General features: G+C 42.0%; 1 protein-coding gene across 1 annotated transcript in view; it reads right to left on the bottom strand.

Moving 5' to 3' along the window:
• The window catches only part of NIPAL2 (NIPA like domain containing 2), a gene marked incomplete at both ends in the record, with an annotated part of 100,248 nt that extends 78,550 nt beyond the window's left edge, over nt 1-21,698 (bottom strand). Inside the window, 3 exons of the mRNA XM_080694747.1 lie at nt 16,689-17,129; nt 17,802-17,885; nt 21,435-21,698. Of these exons, the coding sequence (XP_080550873.1) occupies nt 16,689-17,129; nt 17,802-17,885; nt 21,435-21,698 (789 nt within the window). The remainder of the gene's footprint in view (nt 1-16,688; nt 17,130-17,801; nt 17,886-21,434) is intronic.
• Between the last annotated feature and the right edge of the window lie 204 nt (nt 21,699-21,902).

Below are 21,902 nucleotides of genomic sequence, written 5' to 3'. Positions count from 1 at the left end.
TTACCCATTTTTTCCTTTCAAATGCATTAAGTTCATACATATACTACATAGCCTCTTATATTTGATTTCTTTCATTTAATATGTTTTCAAAGCTCATGACATTTTATAGCATGTATCAGCATTTAACATGTGGTACCATGTATCACTGCATTTTAAGGCTATATAATATTCCATTTTATGTACATACCACATTTTATTTGTTCATCAGTTGATAGATTTATGGGTTGCTTTACTTTTAGAATATTATGTTCTTATATCTTGCTTTTTTTTCTAGGTTCAGTGTCCTTCTGGAAGAAAACTTTTGTATCTTTTTCAATGACTTTCTTTGAATTACGAATTCTCTTCCCACCCCACAAATATCTTCATGTTATCTTTTCTCTCCAGTAGAGAAGAATTAGAAGAATAGGTAGATAGTTATTTGATACTTTGATAATACTATTCTGTTGTCTTCTGGCCATTGTTGTTGTTTAGAAGCTAATGTAATAAGTCTAGTAGTCATTTTTCTCAGGATGCTAAGATTTTTCTTTGTTATTGGTGTTTTGTAGTTTTACTACAATTTCTCTACACATGATTTATTTATTTATTTATTTATTTATTTATTTTTGCTTAGGAATCATTTTTCCTCGATTTAAAGATCTGGTCTTTTACCAATTTTGTTAGGTTTTCGACCATTATCCCTTTGAATCACTCTATCCTGTATTTTCTCTATTGAACTCTACTTACTAGACATTATATACCTTTTCATATTTTCCTCCTTGTTTCTCAGTATCTGTTGTACCAAATCCTGGATAATTTTTCTCAGCTCTATCTTCTAGTTTGCTTTCCTGACCTCCTCCTCTGAACTGGGTCTTAGGTACATCTGTCAGACTGGTTCATATATTATACTGCAACTTTTGACAAGTCCATTCTCCCTCTAGATCACAAGCGCCTTGAAAGCAGAGCTGTGACTTCCTCATGAACTCTTCTTTATAACCCTCATGCCTAATATAAGATCTGGCACAGGGAAATCGTCTATTAAATGCTATTTGAACTGCATTATTACCATACTGATTATAAACTACCTATAAATAATAAATCTTGACCACTGGCCATGGAAAGACCTCAAAAGGAGTAACTATTCTCTAACAAACCGGATTTGCATATACTAACCACTCAGTTTCTTCAAGGGCAAAAGTTTGTTCCCGAATTCAGATTTTGACAATTAAGAAGGTCTGTGAGTATACGTTGCTACCTTTTTCTTGCTGACTTTTAACATCTAATGATCTCATACTTTACTGAAAGAAAAATAAATATATAAGTACAAAGCAGGTACTAGAAACAGTTCCCTGATGACACTCAGTATAAACTGGCATGCTCTTTATGTCCATGTATTAAGGGTTAAGTCCATGGGGTGGCACTTCTGGGTGCTGTGGCCCCTTAGGAGGCAGGGCCTGGTGGGAGATCCTTAGATTACGTGGGAGGCAATTGTGGGAGCCTAGCTCATTCTTCGCTCTTTCTCTTCCTGGCCGTGAGAGGGACAGTGTGCTCCACCATATGTTCTCCTCATTGCCACCAGGTGCCCCCACCAGAGTCCTAGCAAGAGTCTGTCCAATTACAGACAAGAACCTCTAAAACCATGAACTACCATAACCTTTTTCTCTTTATAAGTTAATTACCTCATGTATTTTGTTAGAGTGACAGGAAGCTGACTGGCAAATTACACTTAATTGTTGGAGAGGGAAGATTCAAATTTTCAGTGCTTTTAAGAGAAGGTGGTTTGATTACCATCAAGGACATGCAGTATCTTGCAAAACCACTAATAAACATTGTTCCTAATTACAGGCTCTAGCAAATGGGCTTTCACGACTACAAAATCCTCATCTGTAATCAGAGGTATGATTTGCATACAGTGAGCAGGCCCTTATATGTTTTTCATCCAATTAGACTACAGATGTCTAGTTTACATTATTATTTGTTCAACACATTATCTGTTTTCTAACAGGTTAGAATTAGTGGAGGCTTAGACTCCCTCTGTCTGTCTGTTTCTTTCTCTCTCTCTCTGTATTGCTCTTACCCCCTTACTAATCCAGAGACTAGTCAGGCAAAAGAACAGAGGATCAGAGAAGAAAAGTGACTTATGCAGTGTCACATGGCTAGTTAGCAGCCAGATTTTGGCCCCAGTGCATCCAGGTCAGGTCTGAATCACTTTTCATGGACTTTAATGGGGAAACTTCTGGCTGGGCAATGTCAACATGCCACATTTTTTTAATTAGCCGAATCTGTTTCCTTTTCTCAGTGCAAATGAAATAAAGCAAAGACGACAGTTAGGAGAAAAGGTTGTTTCATGACTTAATAATGTAGTTCATAAGCACAGGCCAGAAACACAGGAGGATGATGCCCTTAATTTTTAAGAGCCCACTGTTGTCACCACTGCAGCTTACTCTCTGGCTTTTCTAGGACAGATGGTGGCAGCCATAGCAAACAATTTATCTAGAATGAGGTCTAACACATCAGTAGTGATAAATACTAAGATGACTTAATTTTATTTGAAATAACAACCTTCCATTCTACTTTTCTGTGCCAGACTGTTCTGTAGATATTTCACGTTGACCTGTATTATTGTGTTATTGACCTAGAATCCGTGAGTGGGGCAGTCTGGCCAGATGGAGATGGAATATGATAATACAGGAATGTGGGGAGTTGGTAATAGTTTGACCCAGTTCTGGCTTTGAACTCAACCATATTATCCTGGCTCTGCCTTCAAAACACCAGCTTAGAATCAGACCAATATGGAGCTAATACAGGACTCAAAAGAACCATAAATTCTTTTGAACACAGTAAGTCATATCCAACCCATGATAGGAATAATGCTATCTCCTGTTCTATGCGCTTAAACATGCCTGATCTGGAAGTGAGAGATCTAGCTTCTAGGATCAGCGGTGAGGCAGGCTGTGGTATTTAGGTCAATGATTGCTGTAGGAGTGGCCTTGAAGGCCTGTTTGTGGGCAGTTATGTCTTAGAAATGGACATTCGGCTCACCTCATCCCATAGTAAAACTCTTAGGAAGGAGGTAGGGTTATTTTAAATTTGCCTTAGTAAACAGGTAGGCACATAACCCAGCTCCAAAACAGGAAGGGAAATAAAGACATACAAATTCTTAGAAATATATCCCTAAGTATTTAGGGATAAGGGCTCACAATGTGGGCTACTAACTTTCAAATTACTACCTCTACTTATATCTATGTATAGAAAAAAAAAACCTAGGAAATGTTTCACCTTGTTAACAATTAATGAATATCTAGGCGAAGGACATATGGGATTTATTATATTAATCTTTTTACCTTTTTATAGATTTTTAATGTTTTCAAGCTAAGAAGTAAAAAGAAAACCCTGCTTTGCAGGCTCAGCGAAATTAAAGAGAATATGGGTTCACTTAAAATAGGGTTTAAAGAGGAGATGATAACAAGAAAAGAAATAAAAAGGAAGCTGGCGGAACCAAGAAAAGATGTTAAGGAGAAAATAAAACCATTACCCAACTTAAAACCACATGTAGACACTGCTGGAGTAAAACACTGAATGTGGAGGAAAGGATCTGAAACGAAAGTGATCAGAGAGAAGATGGTAGATATGGAAGACAGACAGCTCCAGGAGTGCACATCAGATGTTACTCATTCACACATCTATTCAGTACTTATGCAGCAACTGCTAACTATTAGGTCCTGTGTCAGGAATCAAGGATGCAAAACACCCTCAGGAAGCCCAGAAGGAGAGAAAGCAGCCAATAACAAACAGACCACAGCCTGTCAAAGCAGTATTAGAGTTAACAGAACATACAGGGGTAGAGGAAGAGGACCAATCTGCCAAGATCGGGGACCGTCTTCATTTCCTCCAGCTGCTGTAATTGGTGACCTAAAATAACAAAGTTTATCCTCCCACAGTTGTGAAGGCGGTCCAAGACCAGTTTTGTTAGACTGAAACCAAGGAGTGGAGGCAGCTAAGCTCCCTCTGGGGCTCTTGGGGAGCACCTGCCCTTCACCTCTCCCAGCCTCGGCAGGCCCATGGCTCCCTTGGCTTGGGGCTGCACCGATCTAGTCTCTGCCTCTGCATTCACATTGCCTTTCCCTCTTCTGTGCCAAGTCTCCCTGCATGTCCCACTTGTAGGAATACATGCAATGGCATGTAGAGTCCATCTGAGTGATCCTGGATAATCCTATATCACCATCCTTTACTTAATCACATCTGCAAAGTCCTTTTGTGCTGTTCGAGGTAACATTCACAGATGACCTTGGGATTAAGATGTGGACATCTTTTGGGAGGTCATTATGCAGCCTTCTCCAGAGAGGAAATTAGGGAAGCCCAATGGGAGAGGGTGAATACATTCTGGCAGAGGATGGAGCAAGTGCAATGGCATAAGATGCTGAAGGGCCTTGAAGTGAAGGCTCTCTGCACGGCTCACTGGAGAGGCAGGCAGGAGCCCTTGAGAGCCATGGATCTCAACAATTGGTGTTAAGAGAAGGAGAGGCCCATATTTGGCTTTTAGAAGACTCATTCTTCCTGTAGCATTATGTTAGTCTGCTTCTGTCACTGTTAAAAAATGCTCAAGATGGTCAGGCGTGGTGGCGCACGCTTGTAATCCCTGCACTTGGGAGGCTGAGGCAGAAGAATTGCGCAGGTTCGAAGCCAGCCTCAGCTAGTTTAAGAGACCCTGTTTCCAAATAAAATATAAAATAGATCTGGGAGTGTAGCCTGGAGGTAGAAGGCCCCTGGGTTCCATCTCCAGTACCACCAAGAAAAAGAAAAAAAAATGCTCAAGATAATCAGCTTAAAAGGAGGAAGTGTTTATTTTGGCTTGTGGTTTCAGTCGATGGTTGCATAGTGTCCCTTTGCTTTGGACCTAAGGCATTACAGTGCATCCCTGTGGACACATGGGACAGAGGAGACATGTTGTTGGCTACTTTGTGGTGGCCAGGAAGCAAAGTGACAGAAAGTGGAGAGGCCAGGGTCCCAATATCCCCTTTAAGGGCATGCCCCCAATGACCTAACTTCCTCCCACTAGGCCTTACCTCTTAAAGGCCCCCATCTCCCAACAGCACCCCAGGCTGGGGACCAAGCGTTCAACATATGAGCCTTTGGGGAAAGTTGAGACCCAAACTATAGTAGCTATGGAAGAGAGACATTAGGGAGGAAGAACAGGGAACAGGAAGACCAATTAGGAATCTTCTTCAAGAGTTCAGACAAGAAATAGAAGCAATGATAATAGTTAATTACAACAGCACTATAAAGAAACAATATTCACAGCAGCAAATGTTGGCCGTCAACCTTAAGTATGGTAATGCCTTTTAGAATACTGGATGGATTAGACTATTCTTACCACTAATCTCACTCATTCTTGCAGATAATTGAGTTGTCTGCAATACTAATCCAGAGTTAAAACTATAATCCTATATGTGAAAAAGAAGAAAGAAAAATTTCCAGCCAGAAACAGATTTTTAATTTGTTATCTTGGTTATTGCATGCTATAAGGTTATTGCATTCCTATTCTAAGAAAGTCTTAAGACATTGGATCCAAATCTGGTGATTAAAAGCCAACAGAAAAGGTCAGGGTTACATAACACCATATATCATTCCTCTTCTACAAGCCATGCATGCCAATTTCTAATCAACCTTAAAACCTAGGCAGAAAAACTCAACATATTGCTTGCCATACAATTAAGAACGATTACATTTTGTCTTTTACTGGAGAGCAAATTTACTTACATAACTGTACAATCCTTATTTTTAAAAAATAAACTCCATCAAGGATAAGCCCCAGTTTTACTGAGAATCCACCATGTTTTTTCTTCTGAGAAATTTACATTTCAGCAGAACAAATTTATGGCAAAAGGAGTATATTTAATAAAACATCCTTTGGGGGATTTTTAATACTTTGTTAAAAGGAGAACAACAACAGTCAAGTAAAGGCATAATTCCAGTTAAAAAAGTCTTAATCTTGGTTCCAGTCCTTAACAACCTACTCTTATATAACAATGAAATGGGGATTCTTGAAACCAGGGCAGACATACTGAACATAAAGAAGGCTATTGTTTGCATCCAGATTGACAGAGGATCCTATAACTTTCATATTTTGCAACATAATTTTAATTATATAATCATAATGCAACTTTTTGTTTCCAAAGAAGCAGGAATGTAGGCGGCCTAAAAGGCCCGGCCTGGGTTTGGGATGCGCTGTCCACCCTGCAGCAGTGAGCTGACTTCCACTCTTGCCTGGTGCACAGAGTGCACTCCCTCCAGGGGAACAATGCCTGCCTTGAGTTCCTGCTGTCTGCCAGCCGTTTCCCCATGAACACTGAAGTCTACTGAGTTTTCACCTTCATATGGGAAGGGATCCAGTGCTACTCACTGACTTAGCTCTGCCGGAGACTCCTGAAGCCCTGGATACCCACCAGACCAGATCTTTCTGAAATCAATGCAGGAGTCAAGTTCAAGTTGATTATCTTGGACACTGTGACTTGGGCTCTTCACAGCCTCCAAAGGGCCAGTCCTTACAGCCAAGTCAATTTCTCCTGCCTTCCAATCCCCCATATTCCTGGCAAAATTCTCACATCCCACTGATCCAGTAGCCAGGTCCCAACAAACCTCATGGACAACACACACATTACACCCATGGGATTCATCTGTAACTGTTATTTGGGTCAAAAGACTCGTAAAATGTTCTACATGTTTATCACAAGCACCCTCTACTTCATGGCTGTGTGGCAGCTGCTTATAACATGAGGTCTGCTCCAATCTTGCTCAAAGAACTGCCTATTTACCCACCACTGCGACTCAGGCAGTCACAGCCTAAGGTATATTACGATATTTCCTCACGTAACAGCAGTATGCTAATCCTAGGAGTTTAGTGTGAATAATCCATCCGGTAATATAAGCAAGAGTTACCACTTGAAACCACTTCAAACGTTGTTTATCAAGTATTCCTTTTTATAATTTAAAAAGTTTATTATAAACTGACAATTTGTAACTATATATATTTATAGGATATAAAGTGATGTTATCATTTATTATTACAATGTGGGCTAATTAAATCAAGCTAATTTTCATAGCACCTCAAATTCTTATCCTTTGTTTTAAATGGTGAGAACATTTGAAATTTACTCTTAGGAAGTCTGAAATGCACAATACACTATTATTGACTATATTCACCACTACTGCAATGGAGCTTTAAAAAAAATCATCTAATTCCTCCTGAGACTTTGTACCCTTGAACCATCACCTACCCAGTCCTCCCGTTTTTCAGTCTGTGCGCCAACACTCTACCCTCTGCTCCTATGAGTTTGATTGTTTCCTATTCCATTATATACGTGAGAACAGGCAGCATTTGCCTTTTAGTGCCTCGCTTATTTCACTTAGCATAATGTTCTCTAATTGTTGAAAATGAGAGCTTTCTTTTCCTTTCAAGGCTTAATAGTATTCCATTTTCTTTATCTGGTCATCTGCTGATAGACACTTAGGTTGATTCTCTAACTTGGCTATTATGAATTTCAAATACTGCAATGCAGACATATCTTCAACATTCTGACTTCAAATCTTTTGGGTAAATATCCAGAAGTGGGATTTCTGGGTCATATAGTTATTCTATTTTTAGTTTTCTTAAAGAAGTTTTTCAAGTATTTCTAAAGCATTCTCTCTCTCTCTCTCTCTCTCTCTCTCTCTCTCTCTCTCTCTCTCTCTCAAAAATACAGCTACATGTTGAAGGCACCGTCTATGTTTCCTGCCATCTTGGATATCACTGCCCAATATTGCTCTTTTGAGAAGGGCTCTCTGCTCATTATTGTTATTTGTTGGGCTATTGTTTGTTTGCATTTCTGAACCTCACTCTTGACTAGCAGAGGCCTTTCTAGAATCTCTTTGGTGGGGGCTGGTGTAATGGCACATGCCTGTAATCCCAGTATTTGGGAGGATGAGACAGGAAGATTGCAGGTTTGAGGACAGTGTCAGCAGGTAGTGAGACTCTCATCTACCTAGTGGACCCTGCTTCAACCTAAAATAAAATATAAAATAGGCTGAGGGTACAGTTCAGAAGTTGAATGCCCCTGGGTTGAACCCCTAGTAACACACACACACACACACACACACACACACACACACACACACACACACAATATATCTTTGGTGGGGTGGGAATAACTCTAGAACTCCGATAAGTCGTTTCCTAGAGAGAATGTTAATGAAAGTGTTTTAAAAAATTAATCCTAGAACCTAAGCGTTTAAAGAGATTACTGTTCAGGTCCCACCGGCAAAGATGAGGCAGGCTACATGAGGAGCTGTTTGGGGCCGGGGGTGTTCATGTGAGCCGGATACAGAAAAGGAAGGCCTTGGGTGAGCTGAGTCCTAGCCTGAGGTTCCCACAGAGACAATCCCCAGGAGAACTTGAGCCCACCTGGTAAGAACTGCTGTTTGGGCTATACAGCAACCCTTTCTCTTGGTTATAGGACCCCTATTCTGTGGGAACACCCAGCCTTCTTTAAGGTTACCCACATGCTTCAGGGACCCCAGGCTATTGTCCTAGCCTCAGTGACTGGTAGCGGGCAGAACACAGACTGAACCCCATACAGTCAGACTGGACCCCATGTTTTCTACTGGTGTTTGAGAAAATCAAACTTCTGTCCTGGGAGTAAAGAAGATGTAACCCAGAGAGGTGAGCCTGCTACAGGTGGGGATAACTCCAGTGAACAAAAGTTGAAAATAAAGCTGGGCGTGGTGGCACAAGTTTGTAATCACCGCGCTTACGAGGCAGAGACAGGATCGCGCAGGTTCAAAGCCAGCAGCTCTGGCTTACAAGACCCTGTTTCAAAAAAAAAAAAAAAAGTATAAAATAGGTCTGGGAGTGTAGCCCGGAGGTAGAAGGGCTTCCAGGAACCCCAGTACCACATACACACATACAAAAAAAAGCTGAAAATAAGTGTGAGAAATAGTGTTCACCATAGTGTTAGGGTCCCTGAACCAAAGTTACTCTGAACCTTGAATTCTTTTAGCTTTTTAGTTCAAATGGATTAATTAATTCCATTACTTAAGCCATTAAAAGTTAAGTTTTAAATACTGTGTAATCTAAAACCTCTGAACTTTCAAAGCATTCTTGATAGAGAAGGTAGTTCAAAAGCAAAAAGAGAGACTGATTCCTATTGCAAGCTAAAGAAGTCAAGCCAGTGCTCCAAATTTGTGAATGAGGGGAACAGTTTGAGACCTGCAAGAAGGTGACTTAGGAAACCAGTGCCCAGGTGGCAGGTGGGCAGCAGGTCATTCATTTTATGCAAAGCTGGTATGGTATGACCTGCCAAATCAGGGCGGGTCTCTGAAGGAAAAATGGTTGAACACAATCCGCAGCGAGAGGTGGAGTGCACACTAAACATGAGTCCACCTATATTTACATTAGGGATCATCAGCCAGCACTCCCTGGGGTGCGCCAATATGACAAGAGACCAAGCTAAGAGCGACCAAGGCGGGGCCAGTGACGAGCTGAGGCAACAGGTGTAGTGGGGTGTGGTGGTAAACACCTGTAACCCTAGCTACTCCGTAGGCTGAGGCAGGAGGATTGCAGGTTCGAGGCCAGGCTGGGCAACTTAGCAAGACCATGTATTGATAAAAATAAAAAGGGCTGGGATGTAGTTCAGCGGTAGAATACTCCTGGATTCAATCCCCAATACTAAAAAAAAAAAAAAAAAAAAAATTCTGAAAACTACGGGAAGTAGAATCTTACTTGCCCATCCCCCAGGCAGTTAGGGCACTCTGATGATCCATGAAATACTAACTAAAGAACCTTTACTTTATATAAAAAATATGTCCTTTGGAACATGGAGTATGGTTAACAAAAGGTCTAAACTGAACAGAGGAATAATGGTTCTTGGGGAAGGGACAAAACAAAAACAAAAACAAAAAAACTGACAAAAACCCAAGCCAAGATAAATGGCACAGTCTTATGTTAACCCTGAATGAGCCTCCTTGGGCTGAAAGTGCTGGTCTTCTGGTTGGTTAAAATATAGTCAGGACCTATGAAATATCATCATGCTACTGCCACCAAATACCTCCATCAGCTGTTACCAATGCTACTCAGCCTGTCTCCCCGAACAAGAAGTCTGGAATGGGCAGACACCTGGGAAGAATCCTTGCTTGGCACTTCAAAATACCAAGTGTTCCAGTTAGAAACACTTCCGGTTAGGAAGTGTTCTGGAATGTGGCGACTCTTGATGAGTGAAGGGAGAAAATATTGAAGGGGGTGAGGGAGGCACCAGGCACACAAAATAGTGATTATAAGTTACAGGAAGCAAAGTGACATCAAATGGCCAACTGATTTTTCTTATTTCCATTTACAATAAGCCAGCCCCCAAATTACTATTTATTAGAAATCTATATTTTATGAAATTTCCTGTAATACAGGTTGATTATAATACAACTACTAAAGCTAGTGCTTGTTGGATACTTTCTGTATGTTGGGCTCTTTGCTAAGTACTTGACATTTATTAGCTTATTTTATTCTCACAAAAACCCCATAAGGTATGTGTGAATGCATTTTTATTTCCATTTCAATAGAAAATGTCAAGAAATGGAGAAATTAAGAAACTTCCCAACACGTCCAGTAAAAAAGATTGAACTGTTAAAACTGTACTAGATCTCGAGACAGGAAGATCACAGGTTCAAGGCCGCCTTAGCAACTTAGCAAGACCCTGTTTCAAAATAAAAAACAGAAAGGGCTGGAGGCCCAGCCAAAAAGCAGAACAGCCCTGCGTTCAATCCTCAGTATGACAAAACAAACAAAAACCATATATTGTACAGGAACAAAAAGAATAGGTTTGAGAATGTCTTCCTTTCCATGGTGATCTTTCAAAGGTCAATTTGAACAATTAGCAACATTTTTAAAAAGAAAGTATTTAAGTGATTCTTCTAAGCAAACAATAGGAATGTGGCATTCATCTTCCTTACCAAGTAGGTAGGGCATGCAAGCTGGAGAGGCAAAGGATGCTAATATTTTTAAACCTTTTGTAACTATAGTATATAATAGACACAGATAACTGGGAAGAGAACTTATCTAGATGAATAAATTACTGTAACGAATTATGGTAAGTCAGATTGAGAAACACAAATAGGTCTCTACCGGGGCCTCCCTGTTGCCCCAGCTCCTCACAATGCCCTCCCTTCTGCCGAAGAACCACTTGCCAGGCTTTGGGACACCCATTCATGCTCCTCATGGGTTTGCCGCCTAAGTGTGGGCCCCTAAGGACCATAGTTGGATATTGTCTTTTCTTCTGCTCTTTTAAGTCTATTTAAATCTATGACTTCTTTTTCCATCCGTTCTCCCCTTGTCTTTTCCCTTGTAAAAATGATTTTGGAAGAAACCAGTCCATGTTAACATGTAAACTGGAAAGGTTTCTCACAGCCTGGATTTGGCTGACAGCATCAATGCGAATATTATAACTTGTTAGCATGAATCAAGCCATAAGGAGGGTGTCAGGTAGATTTAAATGCAAACACCTGTTCTGCCAAATTCATAAGCCCATTAAAATTCAGTTCTAACAAAGTGTCCCTCACCTTTCTTTTTTAAACAAAACCTTAGACACAGTTGCTTTGATGTGACCCTGCCCTCTCCTTCCGTCTTGATGCCATGTACATTTATTTCCAAGAAAACCTGGTAAAGAAAAAAAAATGCCACATTGAAGGTATAAGAAAGGCAGAGAATCAATAGCTATAAATAAAACAATACAAGAACAACAACAAAGGATTTTTCTTGGGAAGGAAATGGAAATGACCAGCATCTTCTACTGAGCCCTTTCATTATTTAAAAATTTGGCACTTGTCTTAAAGAGATGCTTGTATATGGATGTCACAAAAGAAGAAATACAAATGGCCAATAACAAGACAGTTGTATGTAGCTACCAGCAGAAAAATAGATGATAGCAAAACAAAATCAATAGAAGGGCAATTTAAATCTCACTGTGATTTTTCTTAAGTACAGCAAGACAAGCCATATTCATTTCTCCACTTATATTTATCCTCACCCCTACATTCTTTTCCAGCCTCAGTCTCTAGCAATGGCCTTTGGGCACGGAATAAAAATAGCTTTGCCATTAAACCTCCTTGCTATAAGATCTTGGGGCAAGTTATTCAGCACAGGTTCCTTACATGAACAGTGAGGATAATATGTACCTTACGAGATTATTGGGGGACTCAAATGAGATAATAGCTATAAAGTGTCACATAGTAAATGCATAACAAATGTCAGGCTCTTCCCTTTGCCTCTTCCCTGCCAAGTTGTATCAATTTCCTTTTAAATATGTTGACTTTAAACATTCAAGCCATTGAGAATCAAAAGTTCAAATAAAGGACATAAAAAGTTCTGAGTGTTCATCTCACCCTATGAAGGTTAAGCCTTTCTGACAATGTCCTTGTGAATTTAGCTATGGAGAGAGATGCATAAACTTTAAGAACCAGCAACAAAAACCTGCTTTGGCAGTCTTTTCTGCTTCCTCTTCCCCTGTCCATTTCCTCCACCACCTCTCTGGGTCGGTCCTTAATTACTCAACCACAAAGCATGAGGGGGCCTGGAAAGCTTGGACTCCAAACTTAACTGTACTGGTAAAGAAACTGAAGCCCAGAGAATCTAGTGACTTGCTCGGGTTCATGGGGCCAGTTAACAGCTGAGACAGGACAAAAGTCAATAACATAGGCTGCAAGTTAGATGCCTCCAAAGGTGAGCAGGTAAAAGAAATGAGAGGAAAGAAAGGGGCCAAAGGCACAGGAACTCCAGCTCACAGTGATCCGGTGGGAAAGAGGGCCCCGAGTTGCTAGAACTTCCAATAGTTAAGGAGATGATGGAAACTTGAAATGTGATAGTTAATCTCATTCTTAAATGTTGGCAATGTATTAAACATTTCTTTAAACTTCTTTGCAGGTCAAATAAGACACATCCATGCAATGGATTTATGCACAGCTGGGCAATTTGAGGCCCTTGGCTTCTGCTAACCCTAATTTAAATTTCTTTTATTTAATTTGCTTTGATTCTTGCAGTCCTTGCTAAAAAAAAAAAAAAAAAGTTCAATGATTCCCAAATGTCTATAATTTCTCACCAATGCTTTAAGTCAAACCAGGACCATAGCCAAGGCTCCAAACTCTTTTTCTACCTTACAGTCAACTCCATCTTCCATAGCCACGGTGACCAGTGAATTATACTCCAGGTATGCAAATAGTCAAGCAAAAAACCTACCTAGAGCTGGGCTTTGTAGAGCATGTTGGTAATCTCAGTACTTGCAAGACTGAGGCAGGACCCTCCTTTCTCCTCACCTCCCCTCCTTCCCTTTTCCCTTCCTTCCCCCTTCCTTTCTTCCTTCAGATTGAACCCAGGGGCATTCTACCTCCAAACTATACCTCTAGCCCTTTTTATTTCTTATTTTGAAACAGCATCCTGCTACGTTGCTAAGGGTCTTACTGAAGAAAGGAAGGGGGAAGGAAGGGAAAAGGGAAGGAGGGGAGGTGAGGAGAAAGGAGGGAAGAGCACCTGCCCAATTCATGGGGGCTGCCCTCTGGTCCCTGGGCTTTCCCTCTCCCTGGAATGCTCTCCACCTGTGTATTCCTATAATGAAACCCTGTCCATCCTTTAAGTGTCCAGCTCAAACCCCACTCTTATGAACATACCCATGACAGCCCCCACTGAAAGCCACCTTGCTCTGAGTTTCCAACGGCTTTACCCCACTCCCGTGACACTTGGGCACATGCTCTTGCTTTGAAGTCACATCTTCCTCACACCTAATAATATTCCTGGAAAGGAAGGGCTTGGGTCTGAACTCCGCTGAATATCCCCAAAGTGTTTTGTACAGAGCAGTGAGCTCAATAAACATCTTAGAACATTATCCTTTTGTACTGACAATGAGTGAATCCAGCATAAAGAAAATATCCTTGCCGAACTGTCACATCTGTACTTCTGTAGTGGGCAATTTCCCCCCAAGTCCACAGCTCCTAGGTGCAAAAGGGCAATGCCCTCACCTTCCTGGATGCCCAGGATGTCCTCCCTATTGAGCTACTACTTTCTTCTGGCTTTGAGATTTCTCCCTCCCTCCAGAGAGAGAAAAATCACTTTTCCACCCTAGCCAACATTGCTTCTGAGCAGCCACTGTTAAATATTCACCTACTACACAAAAGCATTTCAGGGAAGTCCTTCTTTTCCAACTGAGAAAGGCTGGGAAAAGCTAATCAGCTCAGCTCTGATCATCATTGTGAAAGGCCCAGCCCGAGCTGGGCTCTTAGCAAACAGACACTGTGCAAATATTTCAGATGTAATAAAAGTGATGGACACAAATAAGTATCACTAAACTTCAGCTACCCAGCAAGCAAGGATAATTATGATGTGGGAGTCACAAACATACTGTTACACTTTGTTTTTCTGGAGATGTCTTTATGTTCAGCCATCTCGAATCAGTTATAGTCAAAACAGGAAAAAAAAAATGGACTCTGTTTTATTTTTACTGGCCTAGCTAACACTAGGTCATTCAATACACTACGTGTTCAATGGATTTAAAAAATCAATTTATACTTTGCTTAACACAAAAGTAATTACCCTTGCAATTACTGAAAGGATAAAATAACACACTCTTACAAGATTGCCAAAATTTGCACAATAATGAAAAAGCCAATAGAGCCTTATCTCACACCGGCAAAAGCCTAGATGTCAGCTTAGTAATTTCATTTAACATATACTGGATACACCCTTTCTAACATGTACAAATATGCACCATCGAAGGCAAGTTAAGTCCTGCAAACAGTATTTGCCTCATGTTCAATAGCACATGGTCACCTGTGTTGGGTTATCAGTGAGCCGAGACAATCAAGAATTCCAGGAAATGGTAAAGAAAACTTATGACTGCAGAGTTTTCCATTATGAAAACAATGTCTTCCTGTTTTGGATGAAGCTGTTTGTGGAAGGGCACATCTTCTAACCTGGTTTCTTTACCAAGAGGGTATAATGCATTCTTAAACTTCTATTGGGAATGCATAGGCAGAGTATAACGATATGTTCAAAGACACTCCCACGGAAAGTGATCATTTTATTTGTAACTCCTGTGGGCAAAGAGAAATGGGATAAGTTTCTCAGTCCTCCCAGCTTTTCCATTTTAGTATCTTTTTGTGGTAAAGGGGACTTGAAATAATATTCTCCCTTGTGTGAGACACCTATAAGGTGAACATGCTTATATTTTTTCTTTCCTTTTTTTAATTTTTTTTTTTTTTTTTTTTTTTTTTTGGTGGTACTGGGGATGGAACCCTTCTGCCTCCGGGCTATACTTCCAGACCTATTTTATATTTTATTTGGAAACAGGGTTTCTTAAGCTAGCGAGGCTGGCTTCGAACCTACAGGATCCCCCTGTTATGGGGATTACAAGTGTGCACTACCACACCTGGCTTTAGTACTGAGGTTGGAAGCCAGGTGTATTCTACCCCCGAGCTATGCCCCAGCCCTATTTTTAATTTTTTTATTTTGAAACAGGGTTTCATTGAGTTGCAGAAGGCCTAAGTAGTGAGGCTGTCCACAAACCTGAATCCTCCTGTCTCTGCCTCCCAAGTACTGGGATTGCAAACCTGCACCACCACGCCCTGCTCTTTACTCTTTTTCTTTTTTTCTTTTTCTTTTTTTGTACCAGGGACTAAAGCCAGGGGCGTTCTACCTCTGAGCTATACCTCCAGACCTATTATATTTTGTTTTGAACAGGCTATTGGTTAAGTTACTGCGCACTGGCCTTGAACCTGCAATCCTACTGTCTCAGCCTCTCCCGTACTGTAATTACTATGTACCACTGGGCTTTTTTTTTTATCTTTTATAAAGAAAGAAAAAATGTCATCTGGGTTCAGAAACTAACATCCAAAACATTTTTTTTCAGTCGTGAAAGGAATCTAGACCTTTGATATTGGTAAAAAATCTCCCACTTACATCAAATGCAACAAATATTTTATGATTATATTTTTGTAAACTAAAAAGATTCGTGGCTTTGTGGAAGAGCAGGAACAAAGTAACACACTTATGAAAACAGGAGCTGCAACCCACTGCATCCAGCTGCCTGCCCCTACTTGAAGGACTGTAAGTGCTGCTAGCGGCAGGGCTCCTTTATTTTCCTCTTTTTGTTTTTTTAATGTTAGCTCCAGCCAAAAATAAACGAGCAGCTCCAATCATCTTTGATCTGGTCACATTTCTGGCATAAACGGGTGCTGTTTAGGATGACAATGTCTTCCCACAGGGCCGGTGATGAAAGCTGGGGCCATGGATGCTCCTCACGCAGAAAGGTGGCGGCGGCTCACAGGGGCCCCGGGGGGGGGGGGGGGACCCCGGCCCGCGTCTGCGCAGAGGTGACATTCGGATGCCCTCAATGACTTTCTGGCTCCTGAGAACTGGGGTGTCACTTTTCTTAAGCTGTAAAAGGACCCTAGAGTGAACATGAGTGGACATTCACCCCCACGCCCCTAGAGCTCCTCTGGAGCAGAGGGCCGGGAGGGGGGTCCCTGGGGCCGGGACCCTGGGCGGGCGCGCTGGGTGCCCCCGAGGCCGGCGCCCGGGGGAAGCCTGGGGTCCCCGCCTGACAAGCGGGGCTGGAGCCTGCGCGCGTCAGCATCCTGCATCCGCCCTTTGCCATGGAGGCGAAGGCCGAGCCCGCGCGGGGATGCAGGGCGGCGGCCCTTACCTGGTTGCTGCGGTACCACGCGCCCGACAGCGAGCCATTGCCCGCGCCCGGCTCCCAGTACGTGAAGTTCCGGGCCAGCTCGTCCAGGGCGGCCGAGGCCGCGTCCCCGAGGCCCGCCATCAGGTCTGCCTCCCGGCTGCGGCCGCCTCCCGCACCCCCTGCAGGCCGCGCCGCAGCCACTTCCGCCGCCCCGGCCACCTGGCTCCCGCCCCGCCGCCAGGTGCAGCCTCCGCCGCCCCGCGCACCTGCGCCGCGCAGGAGGCCGGCCCGGCCCGCGGGCCCCAGGGGGCGCCTCGTAAATAAAGGGCCCAGAGAATGGGAGAGAAAGGAGCCCTCGCTTAACCTCTCCCCGCAATTCCAGCCTCTGTCACACGTGTAAGGACCTCGCTTATGCATGTGAAATCGTTTGCATCTGGGAAGGTCTCCACTTCCTCCAAAACTCTGTCAGCCATGTGAGAATCAGGATCGCAGTCATTAAATCTCAGTGCCAACACCTGAGGGAGTCCTAACGCGAGCTCTACCTGCCATGAAGGAAGGAATCCCCCAGGGTAGCCGGAGAATTTCAACGTGTCTTTGGTAACTGAATGGGGTTTCCTTCAGACAAATTCAGAGGAGTCGCTGAAAAGTTGCCAGCTACTGTTCCGTACAAATTTAGGATGGGAGAGAAGTGTTATGAATGATCTCAAGAACTCTAACCAGATGTTCTGGTTTTACCTGCTTTCATAATCTTTGTTGCTGCAAATGACCTGTCAGGTCTCTGCGTCTTGGAGAAGTCCATGAATCTATAGAGTTGCCTGAAGTCCTAGGCCTTGGAATTCTTTTATTTACACAATGATGAGATTCTTCTTAAATAATGTGCGCTTTCATGAAAGAAAAAGAGACCTCAGAGAAAAGGGAATTGCTGCCTGGCTGGGAACTGGGAGAAGGTTGTGATTGTTTCTTAGGGGGATATGTAAATGAGAAAAGAAAGTGAGAAAAAAAATTCTAGGGAGTTTTGTAGTTTCTTGCTGGAGCGGGCAAAATGCTCAGTGAACTGTTAATAATGGAGTTAACTTGTTTTAAGAGGCGGATTTATTTAAATAACCCGAAGAAAAAGGTGTCTACTTGTCTTACTTTCCACAACATCACAACATCATTAATTTCCACAACATCATTAATTCCTGTTGGTGACTTTATCAAGAGCTGCTTTCTCTTGATCTGCATTAGGACACAAGTAACAGGCTATCCAAATAAGAGCGGCTTAAGCATCTGTTATCTCAGAGGGAATGCTTCTCTGTGTGGTTCCATGATGTTACTTGGATATTTCTGTTCTGTCAGGCCTAACTGACCTGGTTCCTTTAGAAAAGAAAACTTGTTCCAGAATCCCCTTGGGGGTCTTCTTCCTCAGATCCTATTCGCCCAGACTGGGTCACATGCCCATATTCTACCTGCAAGGAAGGCTGGGAAAGTGATTCTGAGGCATTGCAGCTTGGAGAGTGGGTGGGGAGCTCTGTCAGCCAGGAAGAACAGGAGGAGGTGAGGGTGGCAGAGGGGGGCAGCCAGCGGTGCCTGGCACAATCACTTTCGTGCTTTGTGTCAGCCAGCTTGCACGTAGTCTTGCTGTTTCTAACTAGCAAAATACTAAATAGACCGCGCGTTACTGTCCCTTTTAAAAGCCTCAAATCCTCCACATCAACACAAGAAAGCTCACACGCGTTCAACCTGCCGTGTGAGACCTTTTCATGATTCAGCCCTATTCTCTGCTACTCAACTCATCTTCACTTTGTTGTTTAACTTAAAAAAAAATCATTTCCAGTTTCCTCATATTTGCTTAAAACCTCTCATTTTGGAGGCAGGCAGTACTCGGTGCAGGAAGACGCAAGGTATATCCTATGTCGTGTGGTTTGTTCAGCAGATTCCAAATGCCCTCTCTGTTGCTGCTGCTGTCCTTGTGTGTGGGGTGGTTGAAATGCAGGATTCGTGACCAGAGCTCCTTCCCACACAGTTCACAGGAGGCGGAATTCCTGCCGTGTGAACTATTTTGGTCCCAGTGCAGTAGGCGGAGCTGTGCAAACTGTTCTGTGCTTTGTGATGGCCTGGGCCTCTTGTGCGATTCTTCAGGAGATATCTTGTTCACTTGCAGGATGCCAGAAGTGTTTGATCAACCTCCTGTCCGCAGCCTGCGACCCGGAGGTCTGTCTTGCTCAGTTAATTCAAAGAATTCTATTCTGGTGCCACATCATTTGAAGCTGTATTTCGCCACGACCTTAGAGAGCAGGGTTACATTTTTCTCACCTCTCTTGGGATCATCCGCTCGCAGCATAAATGAAACTTTTTTTTTTTAATTCAGCTTGTGCAAGAATCAGCCAACACTAGTTGTCTTACAAAAAGCATTTCACAAATGATGAGTGTGTAAGGCTCCAAGATTAATTCGGGTGTCTCATATCATGTACAAAAACCAAATCCAGATTATAGACTTTAATGAGAAAGGCAAAACTTTAACTCCACTAGAATAACATCATGAGGCTATCCATACAGAATGCAGCTTGGCAGTTCTTAAAGTGCAAATAATGAAGACAGGCTGTGTTCAAATCCCGACTCCCTTGCTCATTTGCTATGTGAATTTGATCTGGTGGCTTAATTTCTCTGAGCCCTCCATTCGTCTATCCATAAAAGGGAGATAACAAGGACCTGAAACACAGGAAGTGCTCAGGAAGTGCTGGCTACTGCTATTTTTAGTCTTAGAATAGAGATGGATTCTTTAAACAGGTAAGAAAATAAAACCACAGAGGAAAAGATTAATAAATACAGTTATAATAAAAATTAAGATTGTTTTTTACACAGCAGTAGACAGTATGAAGTGCGAAAAGATGTCACAAACTGAGAACCCTTATTGACATATAAGATGACAAAGAATTCATATTTAGAAAACATAAAGAATTCCTAAGGTCAATAAAAAAATTAGGGGGGTGGGTGTAACTCAGTGGCACAGTGGTTTTCCAGTGTGCATGAGGCCCTGAGTTCAGTCCCCAGCACCAAAAAGAAGAAGAATCAGATAAATTAGTAGAAAAATGGGTGAAAACATAAACAGGCATTTTTAATAAGAAAAATAGGAATGGCTAATAGTTATACAAAATATTTCTATCTCACCAATAGCTAGAAAAGTACAAATTAAAACTTCCAATCCTAAGCATTTTATACCTGCTGGTTGCAAAAAGAAAGTTTTGTTTTGTTTTGCAGTACTGGGGATGGAACCCAGGGGCATTCTACCTCCGAGCTACACCCCCTGCCCTATTTTTTATTCTTTATTTTGAAACAGGGTCTCACTAAGTTGCAGAGGCCTCACTAAGTAGCTGAGGCTGTCCGTGAACCGCAATCCTCCGGTCTCAGCCTCCCGAATGCTGGGATCACAAGCGTGCGCCACCACGCCCTGCTCAAAAAGAAAGTTTAAAAAATGTATATGCCATGAATTGGTATGGATGTTGAGCAAGAGAAAGTCTTATTCAACACTGATATCATGGACATCGGAAAGAGTTTGGCAATGTTTGGTAAAGATGTGCCTATGAATTTTAAACTCTTAGGTATATTTCCCCAAGAACTTCTGTACATGAAGAGCAGGGGGGATGTACAAGAATAACAGCACTTTTGAACAGTGAGAAAACTGCTCACCCAGCTAGGAAACGGGAAGTAGTTTAGGTGTCCATCAACAGGAATAGTAGACAAATAAATTCTGATGCCTTTCTACAATGGAATAGTATATAGCAATGCAACTGTCTGAATGTCAGTACCCAGTACCCACATTGACATGTGTGAATCCCAAAGTGTTATATAAGGTTTAAAGAATGAGTACATAGGTTATATATAGCATGACAATGCATTGTTTAGATAATACATTGTTTAAGAATTTAATTAGATGAGAGGAAACCTAAAGCAAAGCAAAGGAAGACATAGACCTTGCGTAGTTGGTATTGGCATGCTGTGTTTCCTAAATTGAGTGGAAGATTACATGAGAAATATATATATATTTATATAAATATATATTTATATATTAAATATTTATTATATATTATATAATAATATATTATATTATTATATATTATATTTATATATTAAGTATATATTATATTAATATATATATATAAATATATTAAAAATATATATTTTGGGGGGGGTCTGGGGATGGAACCCAGAGGCATTTGACCTCCGAGCTACACCCCCTGCCCAATTTTTCATTCTTTATTTTGAAACGGTCTCACTGAGTTGCAGAGGGCCTCACTAAGTAGCTGAGGCTGTCCCCGAACCACAATCCTCCAGTTTCAGCCTCCCAAATGCTGGGATTACAAGCGTGCGCCACCACGCCCGGCTCTTTTTATATTATTTGTAAAGATACACATTTATGTCATGTATGGTGTGTGTGTGTGTGTGTGTATGTGTGTGTGTGTGTGTGTTATGGAGATTGAATCCAAGGCTATGTTTTACCTCTTATCTACACCCCAGGCCCTATCTTATTTTCAATTTTGAAATAGGGCCTCTCTCAGTTGCTGAGGGCCTTGTTGAGTTACTGAAGCTAGTCTTGAGCCTGCAATCGCCTTCTCTCAGCCTCCAAGAACTAGGATTATAAGTGTGTATCACGATGCCCAGCTCATATATGCTTTTTTATAACTATATGTCATAACTAATACAAAAGACCAATCCTGAAAAAAAAAAAAAAAACCACACAAGGTTTTGTGGTCTGAAGTTCCAAAAGTTGAGGATGTGTGGACCTGCCTTGTTCCGCTCATCAGCTGCAGGACTTTGAGTAAATTCTCTGAGGTTCAGTTTCCTAATTCTTAAAATAGACACAATCATACTTGCCTCAAAGGCTCTTGTGAACATTGAGTAACAGATAACGCGTGAAGAACACCTTGTAGTCCAGCTCAGTTTCTTCAATGCTTGTTCAAGCCAGGAGCCCAGGACAGGAAGTTGCATAAGCCTGAGCATGCGCTGTAGAGTGAACAGACAAGCCGAACAGGTAGGCTCCAGGTTACACATTAACTCAGTAGGAGGATGGGAGAGGACCAAGACGATGCAGCCAGCTCAGGCTGGAAAGGCTACCTGGAGGGCGTGGTGGCTCTGGTGCATCCTGAGATGAGTTAGTCCGAGCAGGGCGAGTCGGGGGTGAGCACGGCTAGCAGAGGGACCTGCACAAAGGCAAGGAGGTAGCCGCCACCGTGACTGTGTGGATCCACGTGAAGC

This window comes from Muscardinus avellanarius (genome assembly GCF_963383645.1).
Source record: "Muscardinus avellanarius genome assembly, chromosome: 4".
Lineage (NCBI taxonomy): Eukaryota > Metazoa > Chordata > Mammalia > Rodentia > Gliridae > Muscardinus > Muscardinus avellanarius.
Note: the sequence above shows the minus strand (reverse complement) of the source record. Positions and strands in the feature narration are given on the sequence as shown.